General features: G+C 36.1%; 1 protein-coding gene across 1 annotated transcript; it reads right to left on the bottom strand.

The window, feature by feature from the left end:
• Positions 1–472: 472 nt before the first annotated feature.
• Positions 473–12,909, bottom strand: LOC140138681 (uncharacterized). The gene is made up of 5 exons (XM_072160426.1): positions 12,781–12,909; positions 7,197–7,286; positions 5,321–5,516; positions 3,929–4,070; positions 473–3,584 (listed from the first exon to the last, which is right to left on the bottom strand). The coding sequence occupies exons 1-5, from the start codon at positions 12,836–12,838 to the stop codon at positions 3,222–3,224; spliced, it is 849 nt and encodes a 282-aa protein (XP_072016527.1). The 5' UTR covers positions 12,839–12,909; the 3' UTR covers positions 473–3,221.
• Positions 12,910–18,057: the final 5,148 nt, after the last annotated feature.

Below are 18,057 nucleotides of genomic sequence, written 5' to 3'. Positions count from 1 at the left end.
TTTCAATGTCAATTGGTTTTGGTCCGCCATAACAACTTACCCTAAATATCAAAATTGACAGAAATGGCATATCTGTGTTCTAAAGACACAAATGTAAAATGTGTTGTCTCCAGTTTTTGAATGGTCTCTTCGTTTTGAAAATATCCCGAAAATATACCTTATCTCAAATTTTGGTACAGAATTGAAAAACTTTTTTGACACAAATTTTTAAAAAGATGAAAAAATAAGAAATTTAAGGAAACACCTTGTAGATGCGTGTATTTAGAACACAAATATGCAACTTTCATCAATTTTAATATTTCGGGTAAGTTGTTATGGCGGACCAATAAAAAATCGGCGCTTTTCTGTAAAAATGGTCATTTTTGCAGAAATCTGCCGTGGTAATTGGATTACTTGTGTCATTTCCTTTCTGAAAATGTATACGTTTATGTACTTATCATCATTACTTTTAAAATACAATAGAAAATAATGTTTAACATTCCGACTTTGAGTGTTCTTGTGTGAACCCTTAAATGTGCATTAACCACTTATTAAACACGTTAATATTATCATTACTTACTTTGTATCAAACATTGTCAATTGCTGAATTGATAGGAACAAGTTGGAAGATGGCCCAAATAATTAGCATGATTAGCAAATAAAATACACATTTATATAAAGGATATTAAAAGTAACATAGATAATAATAACACACAATCTACTCTACGTTGTTCAACACTTGAATTTTGTTCAAAATATTGATGATCAAACACATTCTCACTTGTCACGCCTCATACAGACCAATAATATCAAGAAATGAATGCACAGATATATAATTCATTGTTATTTTCATGAGGCCTAATCAGGAGATTTGAAATGCAATATTAAATCAACAAAAGTGTTTGTGTTGTGTAAATATTGGGGTAATTCACACGATGATAAAAATAATATTATTATTAACACTTAGGTAGATTAGTATGTCACGTTTGATATAATGGGCGTTGTTGCGCGAATGGAAGTATGTGACCGTTCAGAGTTTACATTCCATTTGTAGCCTCACTTGGTATGCGGTCATTTTAACAGTGTTTTTTATATATTTTTCTCCTGTAATCAGTGAATTTGGAATAGTAACATTAAAATATAACCTTATTTAAGGTTAATGTAAGCTTTAAGTTTACCGTTGCTGCATAAGTATGGTTTGCTGCATGTCTTGTTTTCCCATGATTCGCTTGAATGCAATGCACGCCATGACAACATGCTGAAAGCTTACGTGCAACATAATTATTTCTATCTATATGTTCCAAAAATATTGCAGGTACACTGACGTAGTCGAAAATATAAAGCACTGTGTGTTACGCTTGTGTACAAGATAAATAGGCTACAAGGGAAAATCAATTGAATCTGGATTGAATGAACGTGCAATATCGTTATATATAATTGGCTCATGTGCTGCTTCACATCAGGGTAGGCCGACACAAGTTAGTTCAAAAGAGTACAAAATCTGAATATGTTAGAGTGACTGTTTTTCATCATTAAAGTGGTTTGCATGAATCAAATTTCAAAGTTCTGGCAAATATTTGCCTAATTTCATGGACGGAATAAAAAAATCCATGAAAATAGGCGAGTCTTACCCATGTAACCGAGTTGATGGGACCCTTTGGCAGTTTAAACGAGTTATGTGGCCTATGAGAGTGGATGGCAGTCTCTGCATAGACTCACTTGATGTGAATAACATTTCATGTGACCCTGATATCAGGACAAAAACACTGTCAAAACATGAACTTAGTAGGTCATTTTGACCTGTTATTTGTGTGTCATTTGACCTACTGTATTTGTCAAGGGTGTCAATACAGGGACGGAATAAAGACTCGCATAAATGAGTATACAGATGATAATCTGACCTGTGTGAATATGTCATTGTAACCTATGTAAAGGAGTTGATGGAACCCGTTTGATAATGTAAGGTAGTAGTGTGACATACGGCAGTGGGTGCGGGTCTCTGCAGCACATAGCGGCGAAGTAAAAACATGTCATATGACCCATAATACATGTGTCACAGTGACTCAAGACTAAATTTAGAAGGTCGCCATGACCTATTTATAGGTGTGTCATTTGACATTATTTATTTGTCAACGGTGTCACAGCAAAGAAGACTCACGTAAGTGAGTACCGATGGACAATCTGCCTGTGTATATGTCAGTCAAACACATGTAAGCGAGATGATGGGATATAGACGAATCCAAATCCACGCATTCCTGCAACTGACTAGCAGCCTTTAGTTGGGTAGCCGTCGGCTACAATGCACCCAAAATGTGAAATGATTCGGCCTTGGCGGAAATGTTAAACTGCATTCCATCACCCGTGTTACACCTTCCCCGAAAACACAGGTAGACAAAAGAATGATTAATACAACACAATACAGTTCCCTTCGGCAAAACACACAGCTTCGACATGGTCTATTCGCTGTTGAAGTGGCATATAATAATAGGATTAACTACACGCGGTATCTATGTATACACCATATCAAACGCTACAAATGGATGTACTTGCGAACAAAAGGACTATAAATGAATCAATGCGACGGGTTTACCTGCGGAATTATCTCTATTGTATATATTATTCTATTAACCCTCCTCGTCCTTGCATCTTCTCTAGGTGTTAGGCGGCTTTTATTTGCACAATTGGGCACTAAAAACACCAGGTTGGTGCTAACGGCTACCCAAAGATGGCCGGCCAAATCCTAACCATGACTTGGCTCGTTCGATTCGTGTATACCTTAAGCGAGTCGTGTGACCTACGGCAGTACGTGTAAGTCCTTGCACATACTCACTTGAAGGAAAACATGTCATGTGACCAACATGTGTCACAGTGATTCAAAACTGAGCTAAGCAGGTTACCATGACCTATTATAGTGTGTGCCTTTGTGTGTGTCATTGGACCATCTTTTTGTCAAGGGTGTCACTACACGAGCTGAATGAAGACAAGCATAACTTCAAGTCAGCATCGATGACCAGTCTGGCTGGAGGCAATAGGTCAGTCTGACCTATGTAAGCGAGTTGAAGGGAATCGTTTGGCAGATTGAGTCATGTGACATACGGCAGCCTCTGTACGGACTCACTTGAAATAATAACATGTCATATCACCTATACATATGTCACAGTACCTCAAAACTTGAAAAATAAAAACTTGCATTGTGTGAGTAGTGGTGACCCACTTACAGTTTTCTGTCAAAAGAGCCATGGTTAATCTCCGTACACCTGAGATAGATACTTGATTTTTTTGCCAGGTAGGAGAGGATCTCTGTGCTCAGCATGGCATTTCTCTGTGTACATGTTTCTTCGTTTGCAAAGACGATGTAGCATGAAAATCTGCTGACGTTTTGGTAAGGAGCAAATTTGTTTCTTGTATCTTCCAGTCCATGCAAATGTTTGCTCGGCGGCCATACTATTCACCGATATGTCCGGATATTTTGTTTTAAATTTTTCCGGATTCAGTTCAACCTTGCAGATGTCCCTTTTATGATTTTTAATGTGAAGGCCATCAACAATTTTCTTCACTTTTGTCCACATTGTTGCAAATTTCCCCATGAGTGGTAGAGTGCTCATCTGTTGAAAGAAAAAAAAACTCGATATATTGCAGTCTCATAAGGCTACGAAGTCTATCCGTAAACTTGAAATGACCTGTGATGACCTTGACATGACATTGGAAATAATTATTTTTTGTGGAAAATGTAGGCTAAATATTTAATAACAATCTATTTAAAAGAAATATTTGACCTTTGGTTGACCTCTGATGTCCTTGAAATGACCTTCATCATGTTTTAACTCATATCAACATCACATGTACTAATTTTCATTCAAATTGGACAAACTTTGAAATTTTACCCATTTTTACCTTTTTTGACCTCTGGCGATACACTAGGTCAAAGGTCAGGTCAAATTCAACTTACTTTAGCTACCTTGAGACGCATTACATTACACATATTGTCATAGGCGAGGAAATAATTTTCAAAGTCAATTTCGTCAACATCTTGAAATAGGAGATACAGAAAGGATAGGATGATCAGGAACACTTGACTAGGTGACTCAGACCTGCAAGAAAAACATAGAAAGTAAGATTATTTTAAGTCGGATATGTATTAAAAGCAACGGATATGATTGGTCAAAATGTGAGACAAAAATCGCATTGGTCAGATCTGCATTAATTAACAACTGAAAGATGTAAAAGTCATGATTGCACAAACATTGACACAATTTGTAACATAACAAAATATCGCCCATGTTTATGTATGTAAGGTAAAATTCAAAAAAAAACGTTAGTATTTCCAAAGCTACCACACCTCCCGCAAACACCCTTTAATATTACGGCGCCCCCCAATACTTAACATACCTCTCTGCAAGTATGTGTAAAACATAGGTAAGCATAACATTGTATGTAACAACAAACAAACTTGTTAAAATGCTTCTATTTTCAATGTTACGCTATATTTTGTATTTTTAACTAGTGACATTAGTTCACTGAAACCTAATTAAGCCATAGGCCAAACTACAGTTATGTTGAAAAAAATTGCATTTCTCTTCACCTATACCATTCATTTTTCTGATTTTGGTACCAATTTTACCTTTGGTTTGTACAATCCATTTCAACTAGACAATCTAAATTGTACTGACCATTTACATCCATGCCCAAGAAATGTTATTCTGTTCATCATAGGATTATAATTATATCCAGTAAAAAGACAAACTATAGCAAATATCGAAATTGATGCCTCATTACAGCTATGTTGATATATCACATGTTGTTCAAAATGGATGCCTTGTCAACCAGGTGACCTATAATCTGACCTATGATGACCTATAACTTTAGAAATCTCTTTTCAAAACAAGCCATGATAGAGGCTATATAGTATTAAATTTGCTATACCATTCATTGAGGGAGAGATATCATGCATAGTTGATCATAGTCTGAAGATGGTATAACAAAGGATATAATTCATTCTATTCAAGTAGTACTTTAAAATTATGTTTTGTTAGGAATGACAAAAAAAAAAGGAAGAGGGTACTGATGAAAATCAGGGTATTATACCCCCGGATTATACCCCCTTAAAGAAGGTGGTGAGGAAAAATTTGTGCAAACGAAATAAAGCATACATGTATGTAAACTTGAATTTACGATAAATGAAGACATAGACAGACTTAATTTGTTGGTATTTAAGGTACAACATACCCCCCCCCCCCTTCGGTATACAAGATTCAAGGCATATTCAGTGATCCCTGCTGAAATGTCAAAAAGTGAGCAAGTCACTGAATAAGACATAAACTGAAGATAAAAGACAGTTTACCGGTATATAGGAGAGAATGTCTGAATATGGCCTCCGGCGCTGACAATGAAAACAAAACCTCTCGACTTCAAGTTTAAGCTACCCCTTTCGCCAGTCTCTTTGTTGCAAGGTTCAACGTTATCTGGTAACGTGTCATCACAGTCTGTAAGTATGGATGCTACCTGTGTGGTATTGTCTCTGACCATGTTAATTGCACCTGTAATAAAATTAAATGTAAGCATGGTAAAGTACTGACTGATTAATAATAATTATGGTGTAATGCACCATGCATGCACACAGGAACAACATAAATTATATATCAAACGAGACGAGAAAGGAGAACTTACAATAGAAATGTTGTCTTGTTGATAATTAAAAAAAGAACACTTTTAATGAACAAAATAAAAGAAGCAAATGACATAACATAGTCACACCATTTGTGAATTTTTTGAACTTATAGTACATGTAGTACGTTTGATGGACCCGTGGACTATGTTTGCCTAACAAGAGGTAGAATAGGAGATGGGATTTGAGACGCATGTGCTTGGTTTTAAATGGTAGGCCTATTTAAAATATAAAATTGAAGTTTAAACTAGCATCTGCAGACGTGCAACGATGTTAACCTTTCTTACATGCTTCAAATCTAACTCGTTTATTTACACACTCCACACAAGAAGCATGCTGGTAAGGCTAGCATCGGGCAACGGTGTTAGCGGCGCGGTGGTAGATGCAAGTATGAATACAACATCATTCAACTGTTTAATTCCTTATAATCTTTAGGTGCGATATGGTGAACGTTTGTGAATAATGTTTTCTATACAGCTCAACTTACCGTACTTTGCCTACATTCGACCTTGCATGATTTTTGAGTTGACACATTCATGAAAATAACTATAGATACTTGACAAGACCATTAGTAGCCCATTTCTGAACCTTTTCATTGATCATTCATAACAATAGGTATCTGATGGATCAGTGAAGATAAGAAGGGATTATAATATATCCGTAACCTTGATATTATAGTACATCTCGAGGAAAAAGTGCAATGGACATGTTTTCATTTTATGTTTCAAATATCCCGCGCATGAAAATTGAGTAATTAACCCAAAAATGAAAATGGAACAATTTATTGGAAGTCTGTTTTAACAGATTTTTTTGACATCTTTTTCTGCACTGTATTATACCTAAATTAAGAAATTCGATAAATATTCAAAGAAAATATAGGTCATCCAAAAAATTGTGATTTTTACACATTTTGGGGCAAAAAATGAAAAATAAGCAAAAATATCAAAATCTGTCTAACAGTTTCATTCATCAAGTCATAACAAACGGCCTACATGCTTAATTTCTAATAAAATATTGAAATTGAGAAAAATATAGGTATTTATTGATTTTCATGTTTTTTCTTGCAAATATGCAAATAATATGCAAATTATGAAATTGCAAAATAAAGTTTCTACATAGCATACATCTTTCAAGTATGATGTTCAAAATGACAGACATCAAAAAGAGATTCGAAGAAATGTAACGGTGTAGTAACAATTTTGGCATGGACTGTCTGGATAGGCAAAGTACGGTAAGTTGAGCTGTACGTCAGGGGAGAACTATGACATGAAACTTCATGCCAAGTAGGCATATTATGATACGATGTCATTAGATACTCGGACTTGAATCCAAAATCCACAGTCTTTTGATAGCAATGGTTAAGTAAACATGGTCTAAACACTGCATAAAATAATTGGTTAATTTTAACCAACTGTTTGCCTGTCCGATAGTGAATAAATGGCTGGTTAAAGTATGAAGCAACTTCGCTAAACATTTATGAGAGTGTATTAAATGTTCATATGCCCGCATTCTAAATACAAAAAAAAAAAAAAAGGTTTTGTAGTTTACAAACCTTGTGTTGAAATGATTGGAGAGCCAACTTTCTGGACCTCGGGATGCTGTGTCATAACGTTGTCAAACTCTGCCGCTGTAGGATCTTCCCCTGCATGTTGTTTTAAAATATTGATGAAATATAATAATATTATGAAACAAGTCCAATATATATTGGTGCTTACGGTCCAGTGTAAACTTCGCACCAACTGATATTCAACGTATAATCAGAGAAGATGATAATCTTCTCTGGTGTAATTTACGTATATTGTATACGCCTTTTAGAGACTATTATAGTTAGTTTAATTTTTTCAAATGATCTCTGTTGACCCATCTGTCTTCCTCATTGACCCACCTTGACCATGTTGAAGCATCGCAGCTTTTTTATTATTATTATTATTACTAGCGGGACACCCGCGCTACGCGCGGGTCCCCGCTAGGTGAGTTAATGTGAGCGTTCACTAAAACAGGAGGAATTACTGAGCAGGTAGAATCATTTAAAAGGTCAATTTTATTTATCTGAACCTGACCCTCCTTAAGCCTACGTTTCCATTTTAACTTCTTTCTTTCTTTTTAGTTTCTTCTACATGGGTCTATTTTGTTCCATTTAAAAAAAATCTGCTGCTAAGCTTGCGATTTTCCGTTACCATGTTTTTAAAATTTATTCAATCCCGTCCCCGTCCCCGTTCCTTTAATTTTATTTTTAGCTTCTTTTTTTAGTTGCTGCAGAGCTTGTGATTTCCCGTTTTCATGTTATTTATTTAATTCTGTCCCCGCTAGATGAGTAAATGGGAGCGTTCACTATAACATGAAGAATTACTGAACAGGTAGAATCATTTAAAAAGGTACATTTTTTTTATCTAAATCTGTCTCTTCTTACATTTTCTTTTTTAGTTTCTTCTGCTTAGCTTGTGATTTTCCGTTCCCATGTTATTTATTTATTTATTTATTTAACCCCGTTCCCATTATTTACTAAATCTGTTCTTTCTTTTAGCTTTTTTTTTAAAATTTGCTGCTTGTGATTTCCCGTTTCCATGTTTTTTATTTAATTCTGTTCTCATTATTTGAGCTTCTTTTTTCCCTTACATTTACTGATTAGTTTCTTTCCTTCTTTGTTTCGTTCCCGTTTCATTTAGTTACTTTAACCCGTCCATGTACCTTTTTGTCCTTTATTTTTCCTTCTGTCCGTATTATCATGTCCACTGGTCTCTGGCTCGCAAGTCGCGTGGCTCTGCGCCGTTTACGCGCGCATTGGCGTAGTGCGCGTTACGCACGCGGCGCCGACGCACTGCCGGCCAGCTGCAGTGACGCGTAGGCTGGTAACCGATTTTCATAACAAAAACCGCGTTTTTACCCATATTTTCACCGTTTTTGGAGCCAATTCTTGACCGTTTTCAACCAAATAAAGTTTAAACACGTTCCCGTATATTCCTCGATCTCACGGTATGAATTTGGCGACATTTGGATCGAAACTGATGGAGCCTTTATAGGCATACATAGATAGATAGATAGATACATAGAGAGATACATACAACATTTCCCTATTTATAGTAAGACTAGCGGGATACCCGCGCTTCGCGCGGGTCCCCGCTAGATGAGTAAATGGAAGCGTTCACTCAAACAGGAGGAATTATTGAACAGGTAGACTCATTAAAAAGGTTATTTTTATTTTTCTAGACATGTCCCTTCTTTTTAGCTTCTTTCTTTCTTTCTTTTTCAGTTTCATCTACGTGGGCCTACCCCACTTTAAAAATATTTCTTGTTTAGCTTGTAATTTTCCGTTTTCATGTTATTTATTTATTTTTTGAAATTCATTTAATTATTTTTTAAATCTGCCTTTTCTTACATTTCCCCGTTTGCATGAAATAGGCCTATTTAATTCTGTTCTTATTACATTAGCTTCCTTTTTTCACATTTATTTATTTATTTATTTATTTATTTATTTATTTATTTTATTCATTTGTTCTTTCATAATTGTATTTTCCTTCCGTATTCTTACGATTTTTGCATTACTATACTGCTTCCTTCCTTCCTTCCGATTTTTATCACCTTGATAATCTCTTATCCCCATCCCGTACCCTAAACCGCAACCCCGTACCCGTAATCCATCTAAAGTAGGCCTACCTTTTATTTATAGTAGGCTATTCGTAGGCCTAATCCCGTTATCCCATCCCGTACCCTAAACCATAAACACCGTACGCAAGTTGGCTATGCGCACTCGTGTACGCCCTGCGTGCAAGTCAAGTGGCGCGCGTCGTGTACGCCGACGACGCTAACGACGGCGCGGTTTATGCTTGACATGTGGACGCGTTGGTTGTCATAGGCCGTAAACAAACAATCACTTTATTATCCCCGGGTTTATTATTGCCCAAAAAACTCACTTTTTTACTGATTTTGAGGCCAATTCTTGACCGTTTTCAACCAAATGAAGTTTAAACACATTCCCGTATATTCCTTAGTCTCCCGTATGAATTTGGCGACATTTGGATCGAAACTGACGGAGCTTTTGAGTGGACACACATACAACATTCCCCTATTTATAGTAAGACTAGCGGGTCCCCGCTAGATGAGTAAATGTGAGCGTTCACTATAACAGGAAGAATTACTGAACAGGTAGAATCATTTGAAAAGGTACATTTTATTTATCTCAATCTGTCGCTTCTTACATTTTCTTTTTTAACATCTTTTCCACGTATTTATTACGTCCTCTCATAGCGTGTCTGTGGACGTGTTCACCCGTTATCATAATCCCGTGACCCGTCGATGTACCTTTTTGTCCTTTATTTTTCCTTCTTTCCGTATAATCATGTCCACTGGTCTCTGGCTCGCAAGTCGCGTGGCTCTGCGCCGTTTACGCGCGCATTGGCGTAGTGCGCACTACGCACTCGGCGCCGACGCGATGCCGGCCAGCTGCAGTGACGCGTAGGCTGTCAACCGATTTTCATAACAAAAACCCCGTTTTTACCCATATTTTCACTGTTTTTGCAGCCAATTCTTAACCGTTTTCAACCAAATAAAGACCAGGGCCGATATTCATAAAGCCTTGCTAAATTAGCAACCAACTAGTGCTTAGCAAGATGCTAAATCCACTAGTTGATAGCTACGTAGCAATCAACTAATTTCTTATTCATAAAACCTTGCTAAACACTTTGCTAACTAGCTATCAACTAGAAATATTTAGCTGATAACTTATTTGGGTGTTTTGGGTGATATGGCCTTCAACAGTTGTGTAACATCTAATACAATAGGCTTATATAATACATGTCTATTATACTTGAGCTCTGAACCACAGTCAAAATGATCAAAATGTAATGACTCATTGCTGATGGTCTTCATTGAGATTTCGTTAATAAAATTACATGTGTATTTTGTAAGCTATATAGGCCTACAAGGTTGTTACGGCAAATTAAATTAAAAAGATACTCTGAACAAGTAAAGTTCATATACATGTTAAGTCCTTGGTTTGTTGTAAAAACATACTATACATACTATATTGCTTCATCAAATAGAAAACAATATGCATCCACTTAACGCTGCTCATTTAGCTTCATGAGCAACACTGTGTAAATAATATTAGATAATTTAATAGCATATGATATATCTTGCTTGTTGTCCTGACAAAAGCCAAGCATGATTTATCTTTATCAAATTGACATATAATTTGTTATTGAAAATAAGTCATGCATCTTTACCAAAGAGAACATTGGTAACATGTCTCCAAAATATATATTTTACGTATCAAACAATTGAACAGAATTGCTTCGATTGAACATATCTGCTTAACTAAAGATTACTTGCTATATCATAATCATTTTTCTTATGCAAATTTGGTTAAACAATACTGGCTTAGTTCAATGTTTATTCATTCACCCTAAATTTGTTGTGTGTTTTAAGACAGTTTCTTATGTGTAAAACACACTGAAGACCTCAGAAACAGAATATTCTGAGAACATTATTTTTCATAATTGACAACAGTTAATATGAAATTAAAACAATAAATCATGTCAAACTTAGTTCAAAATCATTAAGACTAGTTGTCAACTAGTGACTTAGCGCTGCCCCAGATCAACTCTAAGTTTTGGCAAAATTTTAGAATGTTGCTAACTCTAACTGGGTTTTATGAATAAGAATTAGCAATCAGCTAGGCTTAGCAGCTTGCTAAAGTCAATTTTAGCTGTCAACTAGGCCTAGCGTGGTTTTATGAATATCAGCCCTGTCCATTTCTCATATATTCCTGGATCTCCCGTATGAATTTGGCGTCATTTGGATCCAAACTGACGGAGCCTTTCGATCTTCATACATAGATAGATACAACATTAGCCTATTTATAGTAAGATTATTATTATTATTATTATTATTATTATTATTATCATTATTATTATTATTTTTATTATTATTATAATTGATGTTGTTATTGTTATTATTAGTAGTAGTAATATTAGTATTAGTATTATTATCATTATCATTATCATTATCATTATCATTATTATTATTATTATTATTATTATTATTATTATTATTATTATTATTATTATTATCATTATTATTACTAGCGGGATACCCGCGCTTCGCGCGGGTCCCCGCTAGATGAGTAAATGGGAGCGTTCACTATAACAGGAAAAATTACTGAACAGCTAGAATCATTGAAAAGGTACATTTTTATTTATCTAAATCTGTCTCTTCTAACATTTTCTTTTTTAGTTTCCTCTGCTTAGCTTGTGATTTTCCGTTTCCATGTTATTTATTTATTTAACCCAGTTCCCATTATTTTCTAAATCTGTTCTTTCTTACATTTCCCTTTTAGCATCTTTTTTTATTTGCTGCTTGTGATTCCCCGTTTCCATGTTTTTTATTTAATTCTGTTCTCATTATTTTAGCTTCTTTTTTTTTCTTACATTTCCTGAATAGTTTCTTTCCTTCTTTGTTTCGTTCCCGTTTCATTTAGTTACTTTAACCCGTTGGTCTAATTACTCGTACTTTTTGTCCTCATTTTAATTTAATTTTTCGTTATAGTACCGCTTCATCCCGTGACCCGTCCATGTACCTTTTTGTCCTTTATTATTTTTCCTTCTTTCCGTATTATTATGTCCACTGGTCTCTGGCTCGCAGTCGCGTAGCTCCGCGCCGTTTACGCGCCCATTGGCGTAGTGCGCGTTACGCACGAGGCGCCGACGCGCTGCCGGCCAGCTGCAGTGACGCGTAGGCCAACAACCGATTTTCATAACAAAAACCCCGTTTTTACCCATATTTTCACTGTTTTTGCAGCCAATTCTTGACCGTTTTCAACCAAATAAAGTTTAAACACGTTCCCGTATATTCCTCGATCTCCCGTATGAATTTGGCGACATTTGGATCGAAACTGACGGAGCCTTTATAGCGATACATACATAGATACATACATACATACAACATTACCCTATTTATAGTAAGATTATTATTATTATTATTATTGTTATTATAATATTCGTCATACTTGAAATATTTCAACCATGATAAAACTCTTTGACCCACCATGACATCACTTGACCAACCCATTGCTATTGAAATTAATCATATTACACCACTTCTTCTGACATGTGTACAGCAAATAGCAAGCACAACTTTACCCTTTTCGTCTTTGAATTTGATGAAGGCACGTAACTTTGTTGGACAATACTTCTCCATCGTAGATTTGTGTTCTTCACAAAAGGCATGACCAGAAATTGGTTGGTTTGTGCACACATCAGGATACTTGAGCAGTGGTATGCCATTGACGATATTCTAATAAAATGTAAGAGTTCGAATAACCCGATAGTTACAAGGATGAAGTAAAATATCTGCAGTATGGAGACTTTTAGGCATTTTAATTCGTGTATTTGAGTGGAAACATGAGTGTGCAACTGACAATATTTGCATTGTTAACTTTTTAGTCCTGTGTGGCCAAAACATTTGATCTTTTTGCTTATAACTCAAGAGCGGTATGTCGCACGTAAGTAAAACTATACTTTTTCCGAATCCTTGAATTGGGTGTGCTTGAGCAACGGTGAAATTTTACGACTTTGTTGACCTTTGACCTTGAATATGGGCGAAGTGCCGGAAATTATTATTTGTTAAAATCTTGCAGGTGTGAAGGTGGTACTACACCTCTTGATAAATGTGTGACCATTTTGGCATTTTTCTCCAAAAATAATACGTTACTATACATACACTGGAAACGCAAGACAAGCGGTGCGTTATCTATGATAAAAAAGAGGTAGGCTACCGCTAGAATGTACCTCGTTTCTTAACATATAGGAACCACTTGTCTTGAAACACAAAAATTTCAGTGAAGTAATTACATTACTTGCCCCTATAATGTACATAAATTTGGTTAGCAGTGTGTAATTATTTTGTTTAGACAAATGCGAAATTAGTCACAAAATATATCAGGGGGTGTAGTACTAAAGTACTAATAGACGACACCCGAAATCATGCGATTGTCCAATCAGAAATGTGTCTACGAAGTAGACCACTCCCACTGACTAAGAATTTAAAATAGAATGCATAAACGTGATCAATATCCTAGTTTTGTCACACCCCTCCACATCCCCATACACCATAGCGACGGCCCCTGTATCCTATAATACACGTGTTGGAATTTTCGATATTTGTCACTTACGTTAGAGGGGAGGGGGAAGGGGGTTAGCCTTCTAACGAAAGGACTTTCGTTTATAGGGCTTCATCGAACTTTTGGGTTGTTCCCTTACTCACTACCCATTTTCATCAAAATCTCAATTTTGAAGGTGGGTGGACTTAACACGGTTTGGAAATAAGCTCTTCATTTATAACAGCTGCTTTACTTTTTGTGCAGTCTTTATTCTGTATTGACATACCTCGGTTCGCATGGCACAAACAGTGTGTATAATTTTCCAGATACCATCGATCACATACAATTTTCCACAACCTGTCAAGTCAAGTAATAATTTATTAGATCCAAAAGGACAATTTCACACAAGAGTGCACACACATAATAATTAAAATATACATAAAATATAAATATACATAAAATATTAATACGCATAATAACTACAAAATATCTAAACACAGTACAAACTTGAATCTTAGAATCTGAGTACAAGCCGACTCTTGGACTTTGACCCCTATTACTTGAGCCATGGGTCACGTATGGGGTAAACTGCTCTTGCATTGTGCTTATAATGTCATAAGAAATATTCCTGGTGAATTTCAGCTTAATCGGAACTGAATGCATCATATCCACATAACATATACTAATTTTCATTCAAATTGAATAACATTTGCAATTTGACCCCTTTTGACCTTTGGTTGAGCTCTGGATACCTTGAAAGCATGTCACCATCACATGTAATTTCTGGAAGAAGAAGCATTTTGAAGATATTTGGTTTTATACCGGAAATGACCCCTAAATGACCTTTCACCCCAAATCTGTGAACACCCTATAGACACTGGATAGAGACGATGCATATGTGCAAGTGACGTAATTGTAGGATGTAACATGTAGGAGAAGAATCATTTTGAAAAATGTTGCCAGAAGAAGAAGAAGAAGAAGAAGAAGAAGAAGAAGAAAGATCCGATAGCATCACAAGACCTAGCCTGTGTCCCGGCTAGGTAAAGAATTGGAAGAAGACAGAAAATGTTAAGCTCTGATCCTGTTAAAAATAAAGATAAATTAGCAAATGATAACTTACACTGGTCGTTACACAGGACTTTGCCACGATCTGTGGCATAGGGGCATAGTTATGGTTTTGAGATCACCGAGGGCCTATTGACAAGCTTTTTACACTAAGGCAAATGACAGAAAAATACACTAAGATAGACAAGGCACTATATCTTTGCTACATATATTACCAGAAGGCCGTTGACACCGTGTGGCAAGACGGACTATGGGCAGCAATGAAGCACCTAGGTTACCCGGACAAGACTCTTACAGGCTTTGTATGGCACATCAAAAAGTGCAGTGAGTGTGGACAAAGATATCACAGAGTGGTTCAGGACTGCCACAGGAGTAAGGAAAGGTTGCATCCTATCGCCACAGTTATTCAACAATTAGTCATCAGTATAGCAATCCAGGACCTGGACACTGGCATCAAAACCCAAGGCAAAACCCGCAAGAACCTGCGGTTTGCCGATGTCATTGTTTTAATGGCAGATTCAGAGGAAGATCATCAATCACTTGTAACTCTAGTCCACATTGAAAGCTAGAAATTTGGCCTCACTATAAACAAGGGGAAAACTGAAGTACAGATCATCAACATTAAAGTCAGCCACTCAATAACCATCTTCATGGAAACTAACCAACTGAAGCAAGTCTTCAAGTACCTGGGACGAGTTATTACAGAGAATTCAACCAGTACGGAAGCTTAGACGCCCAACATGCCCAGGAAAAGAGACAAGAAGAGATTGTTGGTGTTCAAGATGTCTTAGACCCCCAAAGCGATGCCTTGACAACATAAAAAGCAGCTGCCAAGAACTTGGGATTACATCAATCTATAATGCAAGGAGTATGGTCGCACACAGAGGCATATGGACTTCAATAGTAAAACGGCTGATAGCTCTAATGTTCCCAGGATCCGAGTGAGGAAAGCAATAAGTCAAGTCCAAGTATTATTATTATTATTATTATTATTATTATTATTATTATTATTATTATTATTATTATTATTATCATCATTGTCATAGTAGTAGTAGTGGTGGTGGTGTTCATGGTGGTGGTGTTGGTGTTGGTCATTTGACTATCACAGTGAACAATATGATTTCTTTTTGGAAGCATTAGCTTGCTGGTGTCATGCAGACCCGACATCGCCTTGCATTATGATATGTATGAAGATGTTTGATGAAACATAAGAATGACAATGGATAATGGAAAAAGAATTTACCTTTGGATTCACAGTACGCAGAACACTTGTGGTTATACAAATATGTTTGCCTATGTTTTTCGATGTCATCCATGATAGGATATAGGTCAGTGTCGCTGAATGACCGATGGATCCAACCTATATCCCTCAACTCTTCTTCTACTTCGCCCAAAAAGTACATGTGAGATACTATCTTTCTGGTCAAACCTTTTGTACCGATAATAAAAAAGAAAAGAAAAAAGAAAATAATAAGAAGAGAACAAGTTAAATTCGTATAGTTTAAGGCCAATGTATTTTAATGAAAGGGGGAAAATCAGATTTAATGATTTGAACTGTTTATCTTGAATGCACGACCTTGACCCGCATACCCCATCTATAAAGTTTGATGTTAGTATGATACAGTCCGTGCTGATATAAGAGCAGATATAAGAGTGAGATTTTTAGTGAACCCCTATATATAATATAATGTATAAACTAGTTAACGTTCAACAAGAGAACGTAAACTTCTTCGCTTTGAGCGTCAATTTATTACTTTAACATGTTACGATATCGCACTGAACAGATGCCAATCAATCGAAACACGTCTTTAAAAAGTGTTACAACTTACTATTGTTTTGGATGTTTAAAGCTAATCAATGCATAGTTAGTAGGCGCCTTATTTGTGGAGTGCAAATTGCACAACAACAAGAAGAATGCATTTTGATACTCATTATTACTGTACCTTCAGAAGTTGATAATTTATGCGTCGTGTTGTAGCTTTCGGCAAAACCGTCAAAAGTTGACCATGTGTGTAGACTGAAAGGTGAACAAAGCAATAAAAATAAATGGTCCAAAAGTACAAAAACTAGGTGGCAAATTGTTTGATACGCGTTTTTGCAAATTGTGAATTTGGCATCAAAAGTTATATTTTGCCCGCATTCAGTGTTCGCGTGTGTAACAGTGCATACTGTTGTTTGGGAAGAGGCAAATACCGTTTAGTGTGTGGCTGCCATGGAAACGTGAAAAATGAAATAAACATAATTGCGTTACCTATATTTTTACACCAACATCATCAATGAACGATAATCAAAAGTCATATGAATGTGAATAAATTAAGTCATTCTGAAGTGTAATCGATCAGTTATCGGAGCATTCATTATTTATAGTAAGATGAAGCACCTAAAGTCAGGAGGGCGATAAAGAAGTGAACATGGACAGCTAAGGCCCTCTTTATCACTATGTCAACTGAATCACGCAGTACATATGCACTAACTATATCATGCTGATCACTCGCACCTGTATGATTAGTATCTTTGAAAAGAGCGGCATTGTATTCAATCTATCATTGCAGACATACACAGGTGATGAGTGCAACCGATATATTCAAAATTCTATTCATCTATTGTCATGGTAGTTAATCTGAATAAAGTACGTCACTTCTTCATAAATTATACTATATCTAAACTCCTTGATGCTGGAGTGTTCCCCCCTGTTCACTGGCACCTATAAGAGTGCAACCTGCTTGTAGTGCAGCGCAATATAATCAAAAATTGTTTTCATCTATTGTTATGTTAGTTAATCTAATTATAACATCACCTCCCAATCCCGTTAGTAACGACCCTTAAAAACTTTCAAAAATAAATATTCAACTCACTGAGATGCGCAGTACTGGTCAAAGAGCTTCCTCTGAATAAATACCCCATCTGTGACCTCTATAATTGGCAGCTGTTGTGTGTATAATTTGAAATCATTCTTTGTTCCATACATGGTGACTTTGTGATTTGTTCTGCATCCTTCCTTGTAGCACCGTGTTGTGATTTTGCTTCTTTTTTGCATGCCCTCAACACTGTAATACGTCACCTCGATCATCTTATTGTGGACAACCAAATTGCAGTGACAACTTACACATGTGCCGGTTGGTGGTGCAAAGACAAGGTGCTGGCATATATCTCCAGCAACCTCACACTTATCAGATAATTTCAGAAATACATCCCTTGCAATTTGTTCCTCTACTTGTGCAAATTTGATGAATGTAACAAGTCGATGTGCAGA

This window comes from Amphiura filiformis, chromosome 18 (assembly GCF_039555335.1).
Source record: "Amphiura filiformis chromosome 18, Afil_fr2py, whole genome shotgun sequence".
NCBI lineage: Eukaryota > Metazoa > Echinodermata > Ophiuroidea > Amphilepidida > Amphiuridae > Amphiura > Amphiura filiformis.
The sequence above is the reverse complement of the archived record's forward strand: the minus strand, read 5'-3'. Positions and strand labels throughout refer to the sequence as shown.

Coding starts and splice junctions, on each gene's coding strand:
- LOC140138681 (XM_072160426.1), bottom strand. CDS start 12,838: ATGGAGAAGTATTGTCCAACAAAGTTACGTGCCTTCATCAAATTCAAA. Junction 5,517..7,196: donor TCCAATCATTTCAACACAAG/GTTTGTAAACTA, acceptor ATTTTATTACAG/GTGCAATTAACATGGTCAGA. Junction 3,585..3,928: donor TGCGTCTCAAGGTAGCTAAA/GTAAGTTGAATT, acceptor TTCTTTCAACAG/ATGAGCACTCTACCACTCAT.